Genomic DNA, 13507 nt, shown 5'->3' on the forward strand with positions numbered 1-13507 from the left:
AAAAACTTGCTATGCAGTTTGAAAGTGCGCACAATTTTAATTTAGGACTTACTAGTCCAATTGAAAATGAAGTTACTCAGGAGTTCGAAAATATTCTCAATCAAGAGAACGTTTTCGAAAATGCCTGGGAGACTGATTTGGAAGAAGTGAGAACTATTATTAAAAAAATCAAAAACATGAAAGCTCCTGGCGATGATGGAATTTTCTACATCTTCATCAAGAAACTTCCAGAAAGTAGCTTATCATTTTTAGTTGATATATTTAACAAATGTTTTCAATTAGCATATTTTCCTGACAAATGGAAAAATGCTAAGGTTGTTCCAATTTTAAAACCAGACAAAAATCCTGCAGAAGCTTCTAGCTATCGTCCAATCAGTTTGCTTTCCTCCATCAGTAAACTTTTTGAAAAGGTTATTTTGAACAGAATGATGGCCCACATCAACGAAAATTCAATTTTTGCCAATGAACAGTTCGGATTCCGCCATGGACTTCGACCACTCATCAACTTTTACGTGTAACAAATTTGATCCGTTCCAACAAATCTGAAGGCTATTCTACTGGTCTTGCTCTTCTAGACATAGAAAAAGCATTCGACAGTGTTTGGCATGAAGGTTTGATTGTAAAATTAAAAAACTTTAATTTTCCAACATACATTGTTAGAATAATTCAAAGTTATCTGTCAAATCGTACACTTCAGGTTAATTATCAGAACTCCAGATCTGAAAGACTTCCTGTAAGAGCTGGTGTTCCTCAAGGCAGCATTTTGGGACCAATATTATACAATATTTTCACATCTGACTTACCTGAGTTACCTCAGGGATGTCAAAAATCTTTATTTGCGGATGACACAGGCCTCTCCGCCAAAGGACGAAGCCTGCGTGTCATCTGTAGTCGATTGCAAAAAAGTTTGGATATTTTTTCTTCATACTTGCAAAAATGGAAGATTTCTCCTAATGCTTCCAAAACTCAACTAATAATATTCCCACATAAACCAAAAGCTCTTTATTTGAAACCTTCAAGTAGACATGTTGTCACGATGAGAGGGGTTCCAATAAATTGGTCAGATGAAGTTAAGTATCTAGGGCTCATGCTAGATAAGAATTTAACTTTCAAAAATCACATTGAGGGCATTCAAGCCAAATGTAATAAATATGTAAAATGTCTCTATCCCCTTATTAATAGAAAATCAAAACTTTGTCTTAAGAACAAGCTTTTGATATTCAAACAAATTTTCAGGCCAGCCATGTTGTATGCTGTACCAATATGGACTAGCTGTTGTAATACCAGGAAGAAAGCTCTGCAGAGAATTCAAAATAAAATTTTGAAAATGATTTTGAGACTTCCTCCCTGGTATAGTACCAATGAGTTACATAGAATATCCAATGTTGAAACATTGGAACAAATGTCAAATAAAATAATAAATAATTTCAGGCAAAAATCGTTACAATCTTCTATTGCCACGATTAATGCGTTATATGTTTAGGTTAAGTTAGGTTAAGTATATTAAAAACTTTTTTTTCTTCTATAAGCAAGTGAAATCAACTCACCTGTAAAAAAACTGAACTGCTACGGCAACTGAAATGTAATATGTTGTTAACAAAATGTTAATTAAATCTTAAATTTGTTTTACCAAATTAGGGTGATAGTGTTGTCTAATAACACAGAACACCTAGATATAAGAAATGAATGTAATGTTTAGAATGATACTAATAAAGAAATTAAAAAAAAAAATAACTAACTCGACCAATGATAACCCTCGAGCCACTGAACAACTTTGCCGAAGACGCTATCTTTCTATGTACTCACAAGGGAAGGTGTTACACGGGATTTTCAACCGGAGTATTTTTGTTACATTCTACATGTCGAAATATGAAAAACCCCAAAGCCTTTCGGGTGATGGACCAGTGGGGTAAGCTGAGAAGCAGGCTCTGTTCCATGGGGACGTAACGCCAGAAAGAAGAAGAAGAAGATATTTTTAGCTGTGTGGGTCATATTTGACCCTTAATGCAATCATTGCACTTCTTTAATTTTGAGCGATGAATCGTGCTTAGTATCTCAATTATTGGAACGTTTACCTTATTGATGTTTGCATTGATTGCACTCTCCATATACGTCAAAATCGTAGAACAATATTCAGAAAATAGTTCATTTCATAGGGTAAACACCTGGGAGGGAGAAACCAATACAAAATTTCTGTACGTCATAGCGAGCCGAGATTCCGCTGTCACGAACTGTCACTGTGAGCCCAGATCTCAAACATTGGACTAACATGGAAAAAGCGCGTAACTGATTAAAACACATTTTCGCATTTCATCAAAAGTGACAAAAATTGAATGAAAATCAATTCATGCACATAATGCAAGTAATTTCACGTGAGCACCTTTCATCTGATTGAATATAAAGCATTGAAAAACGCATCGTTTTACTTTTTCCAAAGAAAATTAATATTTGGTACATAGAAAACTGTGGCCCTTTTTCCATGTTTGTCAGGAAAGATCGAAAGTACACAACAAAAGAAAACTAGCGGTTTTCCCCAAGCCTGCCTTGATTGTTGTTGGTACGCTGGAGTTATCTTGCAGTTCAAACAAACGTTGTTCTATATTTCGTGTGTAGTATTGGTGCCTCCCTCCCAGGTAAACACCATTGCTCACCTAGTTTTTGTAGCTTATCTTACTCAGATTTAACTCAGCTTTGTGATGGTGATGTCAGAATCCAACACGAACGTGTACATAACAGGTACGCTAAAAGTAAAAAACTGTTTTTTTCTGACGAAATTCAAGCTAGCGGCCAAATTTATAATGGCCGCCAATTAATGTTTGGCTTCAAATGAAAGCTAAATCCACAGACTGTGCTAAATCCTTCCTTTATACGATGCCACTAAGTTTGCTTTGTGTGCCAAGGGAAATGGAGATATATCAATAGAAGAAATACTTAAGATTTATAAAAAATGGGCTTTTTTCGTAAGCTTTTTATCTACCTGGCGTAAGAGGGGTCCACGGTGGTCAACGACTACCCTCTAGTTTTATCAAAATAGCGATCAGTAGCATAAAATTGGAATGCTAACGAATGCTAATTTTCGAAGAAAAGGATAAAAAAACGAATTGTTTTGGACTTGAGTTTTTTAAAAGCGTTCAACAAACTGAACCTGTTTAAATTTTAAAAGAGTAGATTTTGCTCTGGAGTGCTGGCCGCTGAGTACATGCTTCGTAAAATGTCCAGCTATACAATAAATTTGTATTGTTTTCTAACTATCTAGGTTTTAAAGGAGAAAGCAGAAGGAAGTTAATATTGACTTGCCAAAAAAGCCACTCTGAAAGATTAAAGATATTACAAGTTTTGTGAAAGTGAGATTTCATCATAGATAAGGTCACTACTCAAAAACAATGGGAAAATCCTTCAGAAATCTATGGACAACACTCTGGTGAAATTGCTAAAGAAGCTTTGTAGAGAGAAAGCGCTGGAAAAATGTCTGGAGTTGTTGCTATTGTATGTTCTGAAATACTTCCAGCAAGAACAGCTGTAAAAGTTTCTGGGAGATTTCTTGAAAGAATCATGGGGGTGATTTCAGTGGTATCTTTGGGTTCATTTTTGGAGGAGTCTTTCTCAGGGGAAAGACCTGTTGGCATACAGAAATTCCTGGATTCTCTTCAAGATACATGGTGGATTCCCGGAAAAAAAATCAATAGAGATTTTTGGCAGAAGTCTAATGTTTTGGTGAACTTCAAGAATTAATAATTAGTTTCCTCGTTAGTAGATATCGGAAAGCGTTATTAACATGTTAGACACGACGTTCACTTACTTCCAGGGGTTCTTCACATGGTTCGAACGGTTTCACCAGCGATCGAATGATTGTGCGACTTTCGCTTTCCGTGACCGTGGTGGTGTAGTCATCTTCGTCATCCGAGGTGAAATAGTCATCACTGAAGCACGTCTCCATGTATTTCTTGCGGAGCTTTCGTTTCTGTTCCGAGGTGACCGAACTTTCGCGCGATCCTCCAGGAGTGGTACCCTTAGATGAACTCGGTCCAGGCGTAGACCGGGATGATCCCGGCTCTCCGGACGGAATGGAAGCTTTACTAGTGCTCGCCGCAACGTTCGGCTGAGTAGGTGTGGTAATAGGGTTGGTAAGCTTATTATTAATGAAAGCCTTTGGTTGCACCAGTTTGGATGGTTTTGGTTTCGGCGTGATGGTGATCGATTTTGATGGTTCTTTTTGTGTCTTGTTGAGGAACTCTTTCTGCATGTTTTTGACGGTATTGGTTTGCAGTGAGCCAAATGGGCTCCCAATGGAGTTCTTGCGAAGAGAGTTTCTACGGCTTGAGGGATCGGATGTGGTGGCAGTTTTCTTTTTGGTATCACTAATGGTTTTAGTTTTGACGAGTTTTGCAGTTTTCAAGCCAGATGGAGTTGTTGGTGTGGATGGAGTGGACGTTTTCTTACTAGTTGTGCTCTGTGATGATGTTTGAGCACTCGGACCAGGAGTTTTGAGGGTCAATTTGGAGGATTTGAGGGAGGTTTTGCGAATCGATGAAGTGGCTTGAACGTTTTCGTAGATGTTGGATGACTGCGATTGAGCTTCAGATGATGATCGCGATGACAGCTCATCAGAGTGCGGTGAATGAATGATCACTTGTGAAGGCTGAATTTCTATGAAACTTGAAGACTCCTCCGAAGGTTCTCGGGATGTTGATGCTCGTGGAGTCTCATTATATACCTCTCCATTGGTGATTGATGTTGAAGTTTCTTGGTGAACAGGCGCTTCATGTATGGCAACAGTGTTATGATCAACGGGCGTTGATGAATCAGATGTATTGCTTAACATGACAGTGGCGATCTCATTAGTACCAATCTGCTCGTTCAAAGTATGATGATCAACAGATGTATGTACGGCATCGGCGGTATTGCTCAATGTTACAGTCATGTTCTCGTTAGTGTTATTCTGATCTTTTAAAACATGTTGGTCAACAGATATTTCATGCGTAGCATCAGGGGTATTGTTCAATGTCAAAGGTGATGGATGATCCTGAACAATGTCGGGATTGACCGGTAGTGAATTCGTAGACTCTTGTGTGCTTTCAATTGTCTGAATTGGCACAGACAACAGTTCTGCGTTTTCTGTATTGGTCGCGTTTAGTTGAACCGTACTATGAGAATTATCTTGCTCTGTCGAATTTGTCGTTATGGGTTCAGGTTTATCATTTAAATTGACAGTTTCTGAAGCAGATTGTCCACGTATAACAGGAGAAGCTACAATACTAGTTTCACTAGACTCATCTTCGCTGGAAATGTCATTACCTTGTAGTAATGCTTCAGATGATACGGGGGCTGTTGTGCTGGAGAGTTCTTTGTTGGTAGAAACAATTTCGATGCTAGAAATTTTATCTGAATCGGTAGTGATAACAGCTTGAACAACATTTTCTGTAAGCGTGAGCTGTGGGTTCGCTTGATTCACGTTTTCAATTGTAGTATTTTGAACATTGTCGGATGAAATTTGCACTGGAGTAAAGCTGTTCGATGCTTGAATTTCTGTGGTTGGAATATCCACAATATCAGTTTTCAAAGAAACTGTTTTTTCATCATTAGCATCAATCATTGCGGCGCCTAAACCCATTTTAACAACGGTTGCATATTCTGGAATATTAATGGATTGACTGGATTCTTCATGAGCAGTGGTGTTAGTATTTGCATTTAACACGGAGTGCTCAGAAATGCCGATAGAACCAGTTTCGTTAAGCATGTTTTGCAGCTCGATAACATTCACGTATTCAGGCATTTCATGCTTTATCGTTGGATTGTCTTGTTCTTGGCTGTCATTGTTTAATAGCTGTAAATTACCTGTGGTCTTGTTTTTGTTCACAGTTGCATATTCTGGGATGCTGCTTTCCGTGCTAGGAATTTCTTCAATTTTCTGTTGACCTTCAATTGAAGAGGCAGGAGAAACCTGTCGAAGTTGTTCACTTAAATCCCTTGCAACAGAGTTAAGCATTTCTATGGTGGCATCTAGTACATGTGTAGGAGATTCGGTTTCATCTTGTATAGTGACTTGATTTATATCATTTGGCATAGTATCAGCAACAACCGTTGGCTCCGCGGGAGCTTTTCCAGGTACAAGCGTTACAGAATCTTCCACATGTAGATTTGAATTTCCTGCTACAGGTGCTGGCGTAGATGCCCCATTGACGCTTTCAGCTGGATTTGCTATTTCTTTTGTGTCAACCTCTTCAACCTGTTGCGCTGTTTTAATGAACTCCCCTATGACCAACTTGGCATTCAATAAAGTTTGAACATTTTTCATGGTCAAGTTCAAGTTTTCTTCTGCTACCAGTGTCGGCTCTGTAGATTCAGTAGCATCTGCTACGAGCGTAAGCTCGCTGTTTTCACTAATCTCTGGACTATTTTGAACAGTCTCTGCGCTTGAAGATTCGTCGTACTCCGGCAGGTGGCCATCTGCAAGACCTTGCACAGCCAAGCTTAAGATATCCGTAACCTCACCGACCGAATGTTCTATAACGCTCAGAGTATCATTGAAATCGCTATCCAAAGGAAAATCACTTACTTCGGATGCACTGTTCCGCTCAATCTCCCTTACCATCGCTGCGTTCATTTTTGGAAGTTCTAGTTTGTTTTCTTCAATATTTATTTCTTCTAATTGATTGACCGATTCGGCAGTGCGACCCAATGGATGTACAAAATCCTCAGGCGCTATTTCACTGAACATCACGGAACCGTCATCGTCTTCGTCTTCATACTCAAAGTAGTCTCCATTTTCATCCATTTCGTACTCTTCATTGGAGTCCCATTCTTCGATCATTTCGTCACCTTCAGTCCAGTCGCCGTATTCATCTTCTTCATAGTATTCATCTTCGTAGACCTCATCCTCGTCTGCCATGGTTGCCATATCAGAGGCGATTTCGTCTTTCATTTGCTGGATCAGCCGCTTGGTATCCAGAACCAAGTCCGAGAGGTTGTTAGACGGTTTGGAGAGAGATATAGATGTAGATTCGTCTCGAAGCGGTTCTTGTTCGGGTAGTGGTGCATCAACGATCTCAATTATAGTAAGATTTGTAGCCGACGGTGCAGCAAGCGGCTCTTCATTTGATAATTCCGGCATTGGTTCAGGACTGCGGGAGATTTCCTCAGATGTTGATAGCGCAGATGTTTCAGGAAGGATGGAAACGGAAGGATTTGGGGATTGTTTGGAATTATTTACTACTTCAGGAAGAGGGCTATTAGATGATTCTTTGATCTGAACAGTATCTTGCGGTATGTTAGTGACGATACCGATAGTGCTGCTAGTCACGTTATTTTCCTCCGTATTAGTAATTTTATCTTGCGGTTCATGATTCTGCAAAGCTATGGGCAATGTATTTGGGATCATTTGAATTTGATCATTAGAACTATTTTTGGTTAAATGATTTTCTTCGCTAGTTAGTGGTTGCTGCACGGTTTGTATTTCTACAACGGTCCGTTCTTCGGTCGTTGTAACATTATCGTAGATTGGTTGATTCACTTCTTCAATTGGACTGTCCATATCATTTGACAACTTATCCAGCTCTTGTTCAATTTGTTCGATGTTTTCTACAACATGTCGTAGTTCCTCAACGTGATCTACATGCACCGTTGGAATGGGTGATTTATGGTTATGTGCAATCACTTCAAAATCACTTTCTGATGAGCTTTTGACTGGTCTTCGCTGAAGATAATTATCTTTGTTAACAGGGATTCTGGATACACGTCGTTTCTTCACCTGTTTTCTATCAGATGTCTCTGGTGGACTTTCTGGTGGAACTACTGCTGTCATTGCAGCGATTTCCGATGTGTTTACGTAGATAGCTTCCTCAACGGGAGTTTCAGTTGGTATTGGCGGTACAACTTCTAAAGGACCTAAGCTCGATACTACTTCACGATTTCTGCTGAGTAAGTCTTGAATGCGTTGATTCACAGCTACTATGTCGTAATAGTCGGTTGATTCAGCAGTGTTCCTCGCTTCGTCTGAGCTACTGTCAAATCGATAGTTCTTTGTCTTGTATTGTTCAAATTCATTGGTCAATCGTTCTGTTCGGATTGCTTTCATTAGAAAGTCTTGTATGTTGGCGTATTCGTTGTCTTCCTCTTGTGCAGTATTGAATCCCATTGAGGATTTTTTCTTCTGATTGGGGAATCCTGGAGTATCTTCGTCGTATGTTTTGAATGGGAAAATGCTAATTGTCGAATACTCATCTTCTGAATAGTTCGCGTTTATGAGTGTCTCTCGAATGTCGTCTTCTAGGGTTCTCTCTGCATGAATTGGAACGCTTTGAAGCTCTTGTTGGACTTGATCCACAAGAGATGGTAGGATTTCCTGAATGTTTTCAGTCATGAAGTTTCGAATGTCTTCGTAGATTGGTTTGGTGTCGTCCTCGGATAGTTGACTCGTGCGTGGTAGTGGAATTGGGCTTTTTACGGTGATGCGTTCACATGATTCAGAACGTACCGAAGCTTGCGACGCTGGTCGAGATCCGTTCTTCTCTACTAGTTTGGCAAGAAGATGTTGAATGTTTTTCAGCACATCCTCGCTTTTGTTTTCCTGATTCTTTTCCATTTGATCGATGAGCTTCTCGATATCTCTTAGAATTAGCGTATTAGATGTGGCAGATTCTTCTTCCGGCAGATCACATTTACCATTTCCACTGATAGCAGTATGGTTAGTAGCATCCATGCACGCTTCTGGCTTAACTTCGGGACAACTCACCGCTTCTACTTCGGTTGTAGCACTTTCCGAAGCCTGGTCCGACAACAGTTCTTTCTCGACGTGTGCACTTATAAATTCCTGGATTTCGGTGCCTGGATGGGATTAGGATTTGGAGTGGTTTTGCAGGACGTGTTTAAGGATATTGAAGGGGGCAAAGGGGAAAGAAAATAGTTTTGAATTAATATGGGTAATATATGTTAGTGTTTGCGAGTTCTCTTACTGATTCCACTCCGATCCTCTTTTAGAGCTTGCTGTAGGAGCAAGTTACCAGAGTCGTTGTCGGCTCCATTCGGAGGACCCCAGATGCGCATTAGGAAAGGTTTAAGTTGCGTTTTACTTAGCTCAACCATGGCAAGTTCCAAATTCCCATGGTGTGCTGTAAGGCTTGTGACAATGTCTTCCCGAGTGAAGTTACCTTTCGAAGCGATCTCATGATACTTCTTCTGACGTTGCTCTATGCACTCCGTGATAGCATGCCAGATGTTGCCCTTATGAAGCCGCAGTGCCTCACGAGCTTCTGTCGACGAAATAGTTCCAATCGTATTTTCCCGTTTCTCATGGCCGTACTTCGTAGCCAATGTCTGCACAGTACCGACCAGCTTGTACCAGTTGTCACGAAGCCACTGTACTGGATGCTTGTCTCTGCAATGACCTAATGCTGCCTGCAGCTCGTCAGCAGTGAAGTTGTATTGTGCTGCCTCCTGAAATCATTTGAAAGAAATGTTTCAATTGTATGTTTGTCAATATCCGCTGATCTTACCTTTATAAGACTTATCAATTCATTCTCAGCTGAATTACTTTGACCGTTGATCGACAACGATTCCATCAGTTGTGCGGCATCCGTAGAAGCTTCGTTCATGCTTTTGGCACCCTAGAAGCACAATACAATATGTTATTAATTCGTTCTTTCGTCCAACCTCACCTATAGCTGAAATAAAAGCAAAGCATTCGTAATTCACCGTCTGTCGTCTCTCGGGAAGCATTTCGTTGTGGGTAGTCGGTCTGGCCGGCGCTTGGCTCGGTTTGGTGTCAATGCGCCGTAAGTCGTTCATGGCCCGGTACTTGTGCTGATCAAGTGGCCGTGTGAAGCCGAAATTCGTTCTAGCGGCAGCAGTTTGGATGATCTGATGAATGGCACGATCCAGATAGGACATGCTGTCCTCTTCATGATGAGGTGACGTGTTTGACGATGGATGAGGTTCTTTTTGCAGCAACTGATGTGGCTGTGGGCTCAACTCGTGCGGAGTCGGTGGGAGACTCTGCAAGCGAATGTGCATTTCGATGAGATGTGATATGGTACAAAAGATCATTCTGTTAGTAGTATTTTTTTTTATAAAGCATGAACAATTCTAGGTAAAGCCCGTTGGTTTAGTTATGTCTACTTTTTGTTCTCATTGATAAAACAGAAGTTGAACGGTGTAGGTGGGTACTGATGATATCTACATAGTTGCAATCAAATTATATTAGATTCTCTTTTCAAATATGATATCATTCGCTCTCAGTTGCCCAAGAGTTGTCATTTTTTACTTTATAGTTCCAAATTTTATGCAATTGAGTACGATTCATCCAAAAACAAGAAAGGAGGTGCTTTTGAAAACCTGGATCGTCTGTTCTCCATGATTGGAGCGGCTCACAACAGCGTCTGTTAGCTCCTCAATGTCAGGGGTGTCTGATCATCTCCAAGTGCCAGCGAGGGACTCTAAGCAAAACTGTGCCCGGTGATCTTCAGGACATGTAGAATCCTGCAATTTAAGTACGTAGCAAGTACCTGTAAAGGTTGAAGCTAGCCTAAAAAATTAAACACATGAACTTCAACGAGAGTACCATTGGTACTTTGCGTACCTTCAAGAAAAAAATAGACCCCTTCGTGAAGTCCTTCTGCCCAGCAACTCCTATGCTGACAGGGAAGGGGGGAAGGTTTGCTTCTGCAAATCTGGAACGTCTGTACTCCATGTTAGGAGCGGCTCACGTCATGGGCGACTGATCATCGTCCGAGTGTCAGAGAAGGACTCTAAACTAAACTGTGCCCTCCGAACATTTAAAGAGAATGGTCCTCCGGAAATCAAGATGGTTGGCGTCAGGCCCCGCAAGCCAGCCGTAAAAAAATCAAGCTACGAATAATCAACGAGAAAATACGAACCGGGACAATCGACGAAGACCACAGGGGACTAGCGATTGGAAGCTCGGTACATGGAACTGTAAATCTCTCAACTTCATCGGGAGCACACGCATACTCGCCGATGTGCTGAAGGACCGCAGATTCGTCATCGTAGTGTTGCACGAAGTGTGCTGGAAGGGATCAGTGATGCGAACTTTTAGAGGTAATAATACCATCTACCAGAGCTGGTGCAACACACACGAGCTGGGAACAGCTTTTATAGTGATGGGTGATATGCAGAGACGCGTGATCGGGTGGTGGCATAAGAGAATGTGCAAGTTGAGGATCGAAGGCCGATTCTTCAACTTCAGCATAATAAACGTGCACAGCCCTCACTCCGGAGGCACTGATGATGATAAAGACGCTTTCTACGCGCAGCTCGAACGCGAGTACGACAGCTGCCCAAGCCACGACGTCAAAATCATCATCTCCTAAACGCTCGAGTTGGCCAGGAGGAGGAATTTAGAACGACTATTGGAAAGTTCATCGCCCACCGGCTGACGAACGAAACGGCTTACGACTAATTGATTTCGCCGCCTCTAAGAATATGGCCATTCGTAGCACCTACTTCCAGCACAGCCTTCCATACCGATACACCAGGAGATCACCACAGCAGACAGAATCACAAATCGACCAGCTTCTGATTGATGGACGGCACTTCTCCGACATTATCGACGCTAACACCGACTCTGACCACTATCTGGTGATGGTTAAACTGCGCCCATAACTCTCCGTCATTAACAAAGTATGGTGCCGACGACCACTCCGGTATGACCTAGAGTGGCTTAAACAACCGGATTTCGCAACTGCATACGCGAAGTACCTCGATACTGCATTATCGGAAGAGGGTGAGCTGGATAAAGCCCCTCTTAAGGACTGGTGGAGAACAGTGAAAGCAGCCATCAACGATGCAGCTGAGAGCAACGTCGGGTACGTGGGACGGAGTCGACGGAACTATTGATTAAATGAGGAATGTAGGTAGATTCTGGAGGAGAAGAATGAGGCATGGGCGGTAATGCTGCAGCAAGGAACCCGGCAGAACGTGGAACGTTATAAACGGAAACGGGAGAAAAAACGCCGCCTGGATGAGGCGGAGTGCGAGGAGATGGAGCAGTTGTGCCGGTCTCAAGAAACACGTAAGATCTACCAGAAGCTCGACGCATCCCGCAAGAGCTTCCTGCCGCGAGCTAAGTTGTGCAGGATGGGAGCATCTTGACGGACGAGCGTTAGGTGATTGAAAGGTGGAAGCAGCACATCGACAAAAACCTGAATAGCGTTGAGAGGACAGGCAATAAAGGTCGGGACAACGGAGGAAATGCCTTCGTCAGTATTTCGGACGATGGAAACCAACCAGCCCCACCTTTGAGAGAGGTTCTTCTTTGAGAGAGGTTAAGGGTGCCGAAAAGGAACGAATGCCCCCCGGGATAAAGTCCCCCTCATCAAACAACAAACAACAACAGTTAAGGATGCCATTCACCAGCTCAAGAACAATAAAGCTGCTGGTAAGGATTGTATCGAAGCTGAACTCATGAAGATGGGCCTGGAAGTGGCTGGTCATTTGTCTGCACCGGCTGATAGGCACAATCTGGGAAACAGAACAGCTACCGGATGAGTGGAAGGAAGGGGTAATATGCCCCATCTACAAGAAGGGTGACAAGTTAGATTGAGATGAGAACTTTCGAGCGATCACCATTCTAAATGCGGCCTACAAAGTATTATCCCAGATCATCTCCCGCCGTTTGTTACCTTGAGTAAACGAGTTAGTGGGGAGTTATCAAGCCGGCTTCATTGACGGCCGATCGACAACGGACCAGATCTTTTCTGTTTGGGAAACCCGCCAAAATGTCGTGAATATCAGGTCCCAACGCATCACCTTTTCATCGATTTCAAGGCGGCATACGATAATATCGATTACGTAGAGCTATGGAAAATCATGGACGAGAACAGCTTTCCCTCACAGCTCACTGATAAGAGCAACGATGGAAGGTGTGCAACGATGTGAATTGTGTGAAGGTTTCAGGCGAACATTCCAGTTCGTTTGGATCCCGCCGGGGACTACGACAAGGTGATGGACTTTCCTGCCTGTGTTCAATATTGCGCTAGAAGGTGTTATGCGGAGATCCGGGCCTAACAACCGGGGTACGATTTTTACGAGATCCAGTCAATTTCTTCGCTTTGCGGATGATATGGACATTGTCGGACGATAATTTGAAAAAGTGGCCGATCTGTTCACCCAACCAAGACAAAGTACATGATAGTTGGTGTGGCTGAACGCGACAGAGCTCGCCTAGGTAGCAGTGTTACGATAGACGGGGATACGCTTGAGGTGGTCGACAAGTTCGTTTACCTTGGATCCTTGTTGACGGCTGACAATAACGTTAGCAGCGAAATACGGAGGCAGAACTGAGGATGAAGAGATGCGGCCACCAACCGAATATTGTGACATAAAATTGTTGATTCAGTGTTATCTGTTTAGATTATTACTAAATAAATAAATTGCATCTTGACGGACGAACAATGGAAGCAATAACCGTATCAAATGAGTTCTTGGCACACATTTGAGATTCGCAGACGAGGCTTTCAAAAGCAAAGGAAAGGAATTAAACCTAAACTATCGA

General features: G+C 42.1%; 1 protein-coding gene across 12 annotated transcripts in view; it reads right to left on the reverse strand.

Moving 5' to 3' along the window:
• The window catches only part of LOC5572927, a 104097-nt gene that overhangs the window by 29988 nt on the left and 60602 nt on the right, over positions 1–13507 (reverse strand). For 7 of the 12 annotated variants that reach the window (XM_021844989.1, XM_021844988.1, XM_021844992.1 and 4 more), the window contains 4 exons: positions 9691–9990; positions 9492–9602; positions 8952–9432; positions 3800–8823 (listed from right to left, as the gene is read on the reverse strand). In XM_021844989.1, coding sequence (XP_021700681.1) covers positions 3800–8823; positions 8952–9432; positions 9492–9602; positions 9691–9990 — 5916 coding nt within the window. The remainder of the gene's footprint in view (positions 1–3799; positions 8824–8951; positions 9433–9491; positions 9603–9690; positions 9991–13507) is intronic. The other 5 variants (XM_021844995.1, XM_021844994.1, XM_021844998.1 and 2 more) reach the window with 4 other exon arrangements.

The sequence above is a fragment of the Aedes aegypti genome, chromosome 2, assembly GCF_002204515.2.
Source record: "Aedes aegypti strain LVP_AGWG chromosome 2, AaegL5.0 Primary Assembly, whole genome shotgun sequence".
Classification (NCBI taxonomy): domain Eukaryota; kingdom Metazoa; phylum Arthropoda; class Insecta; order Diptera; family Culicidae; genus Aedes; species Aedes aegypti.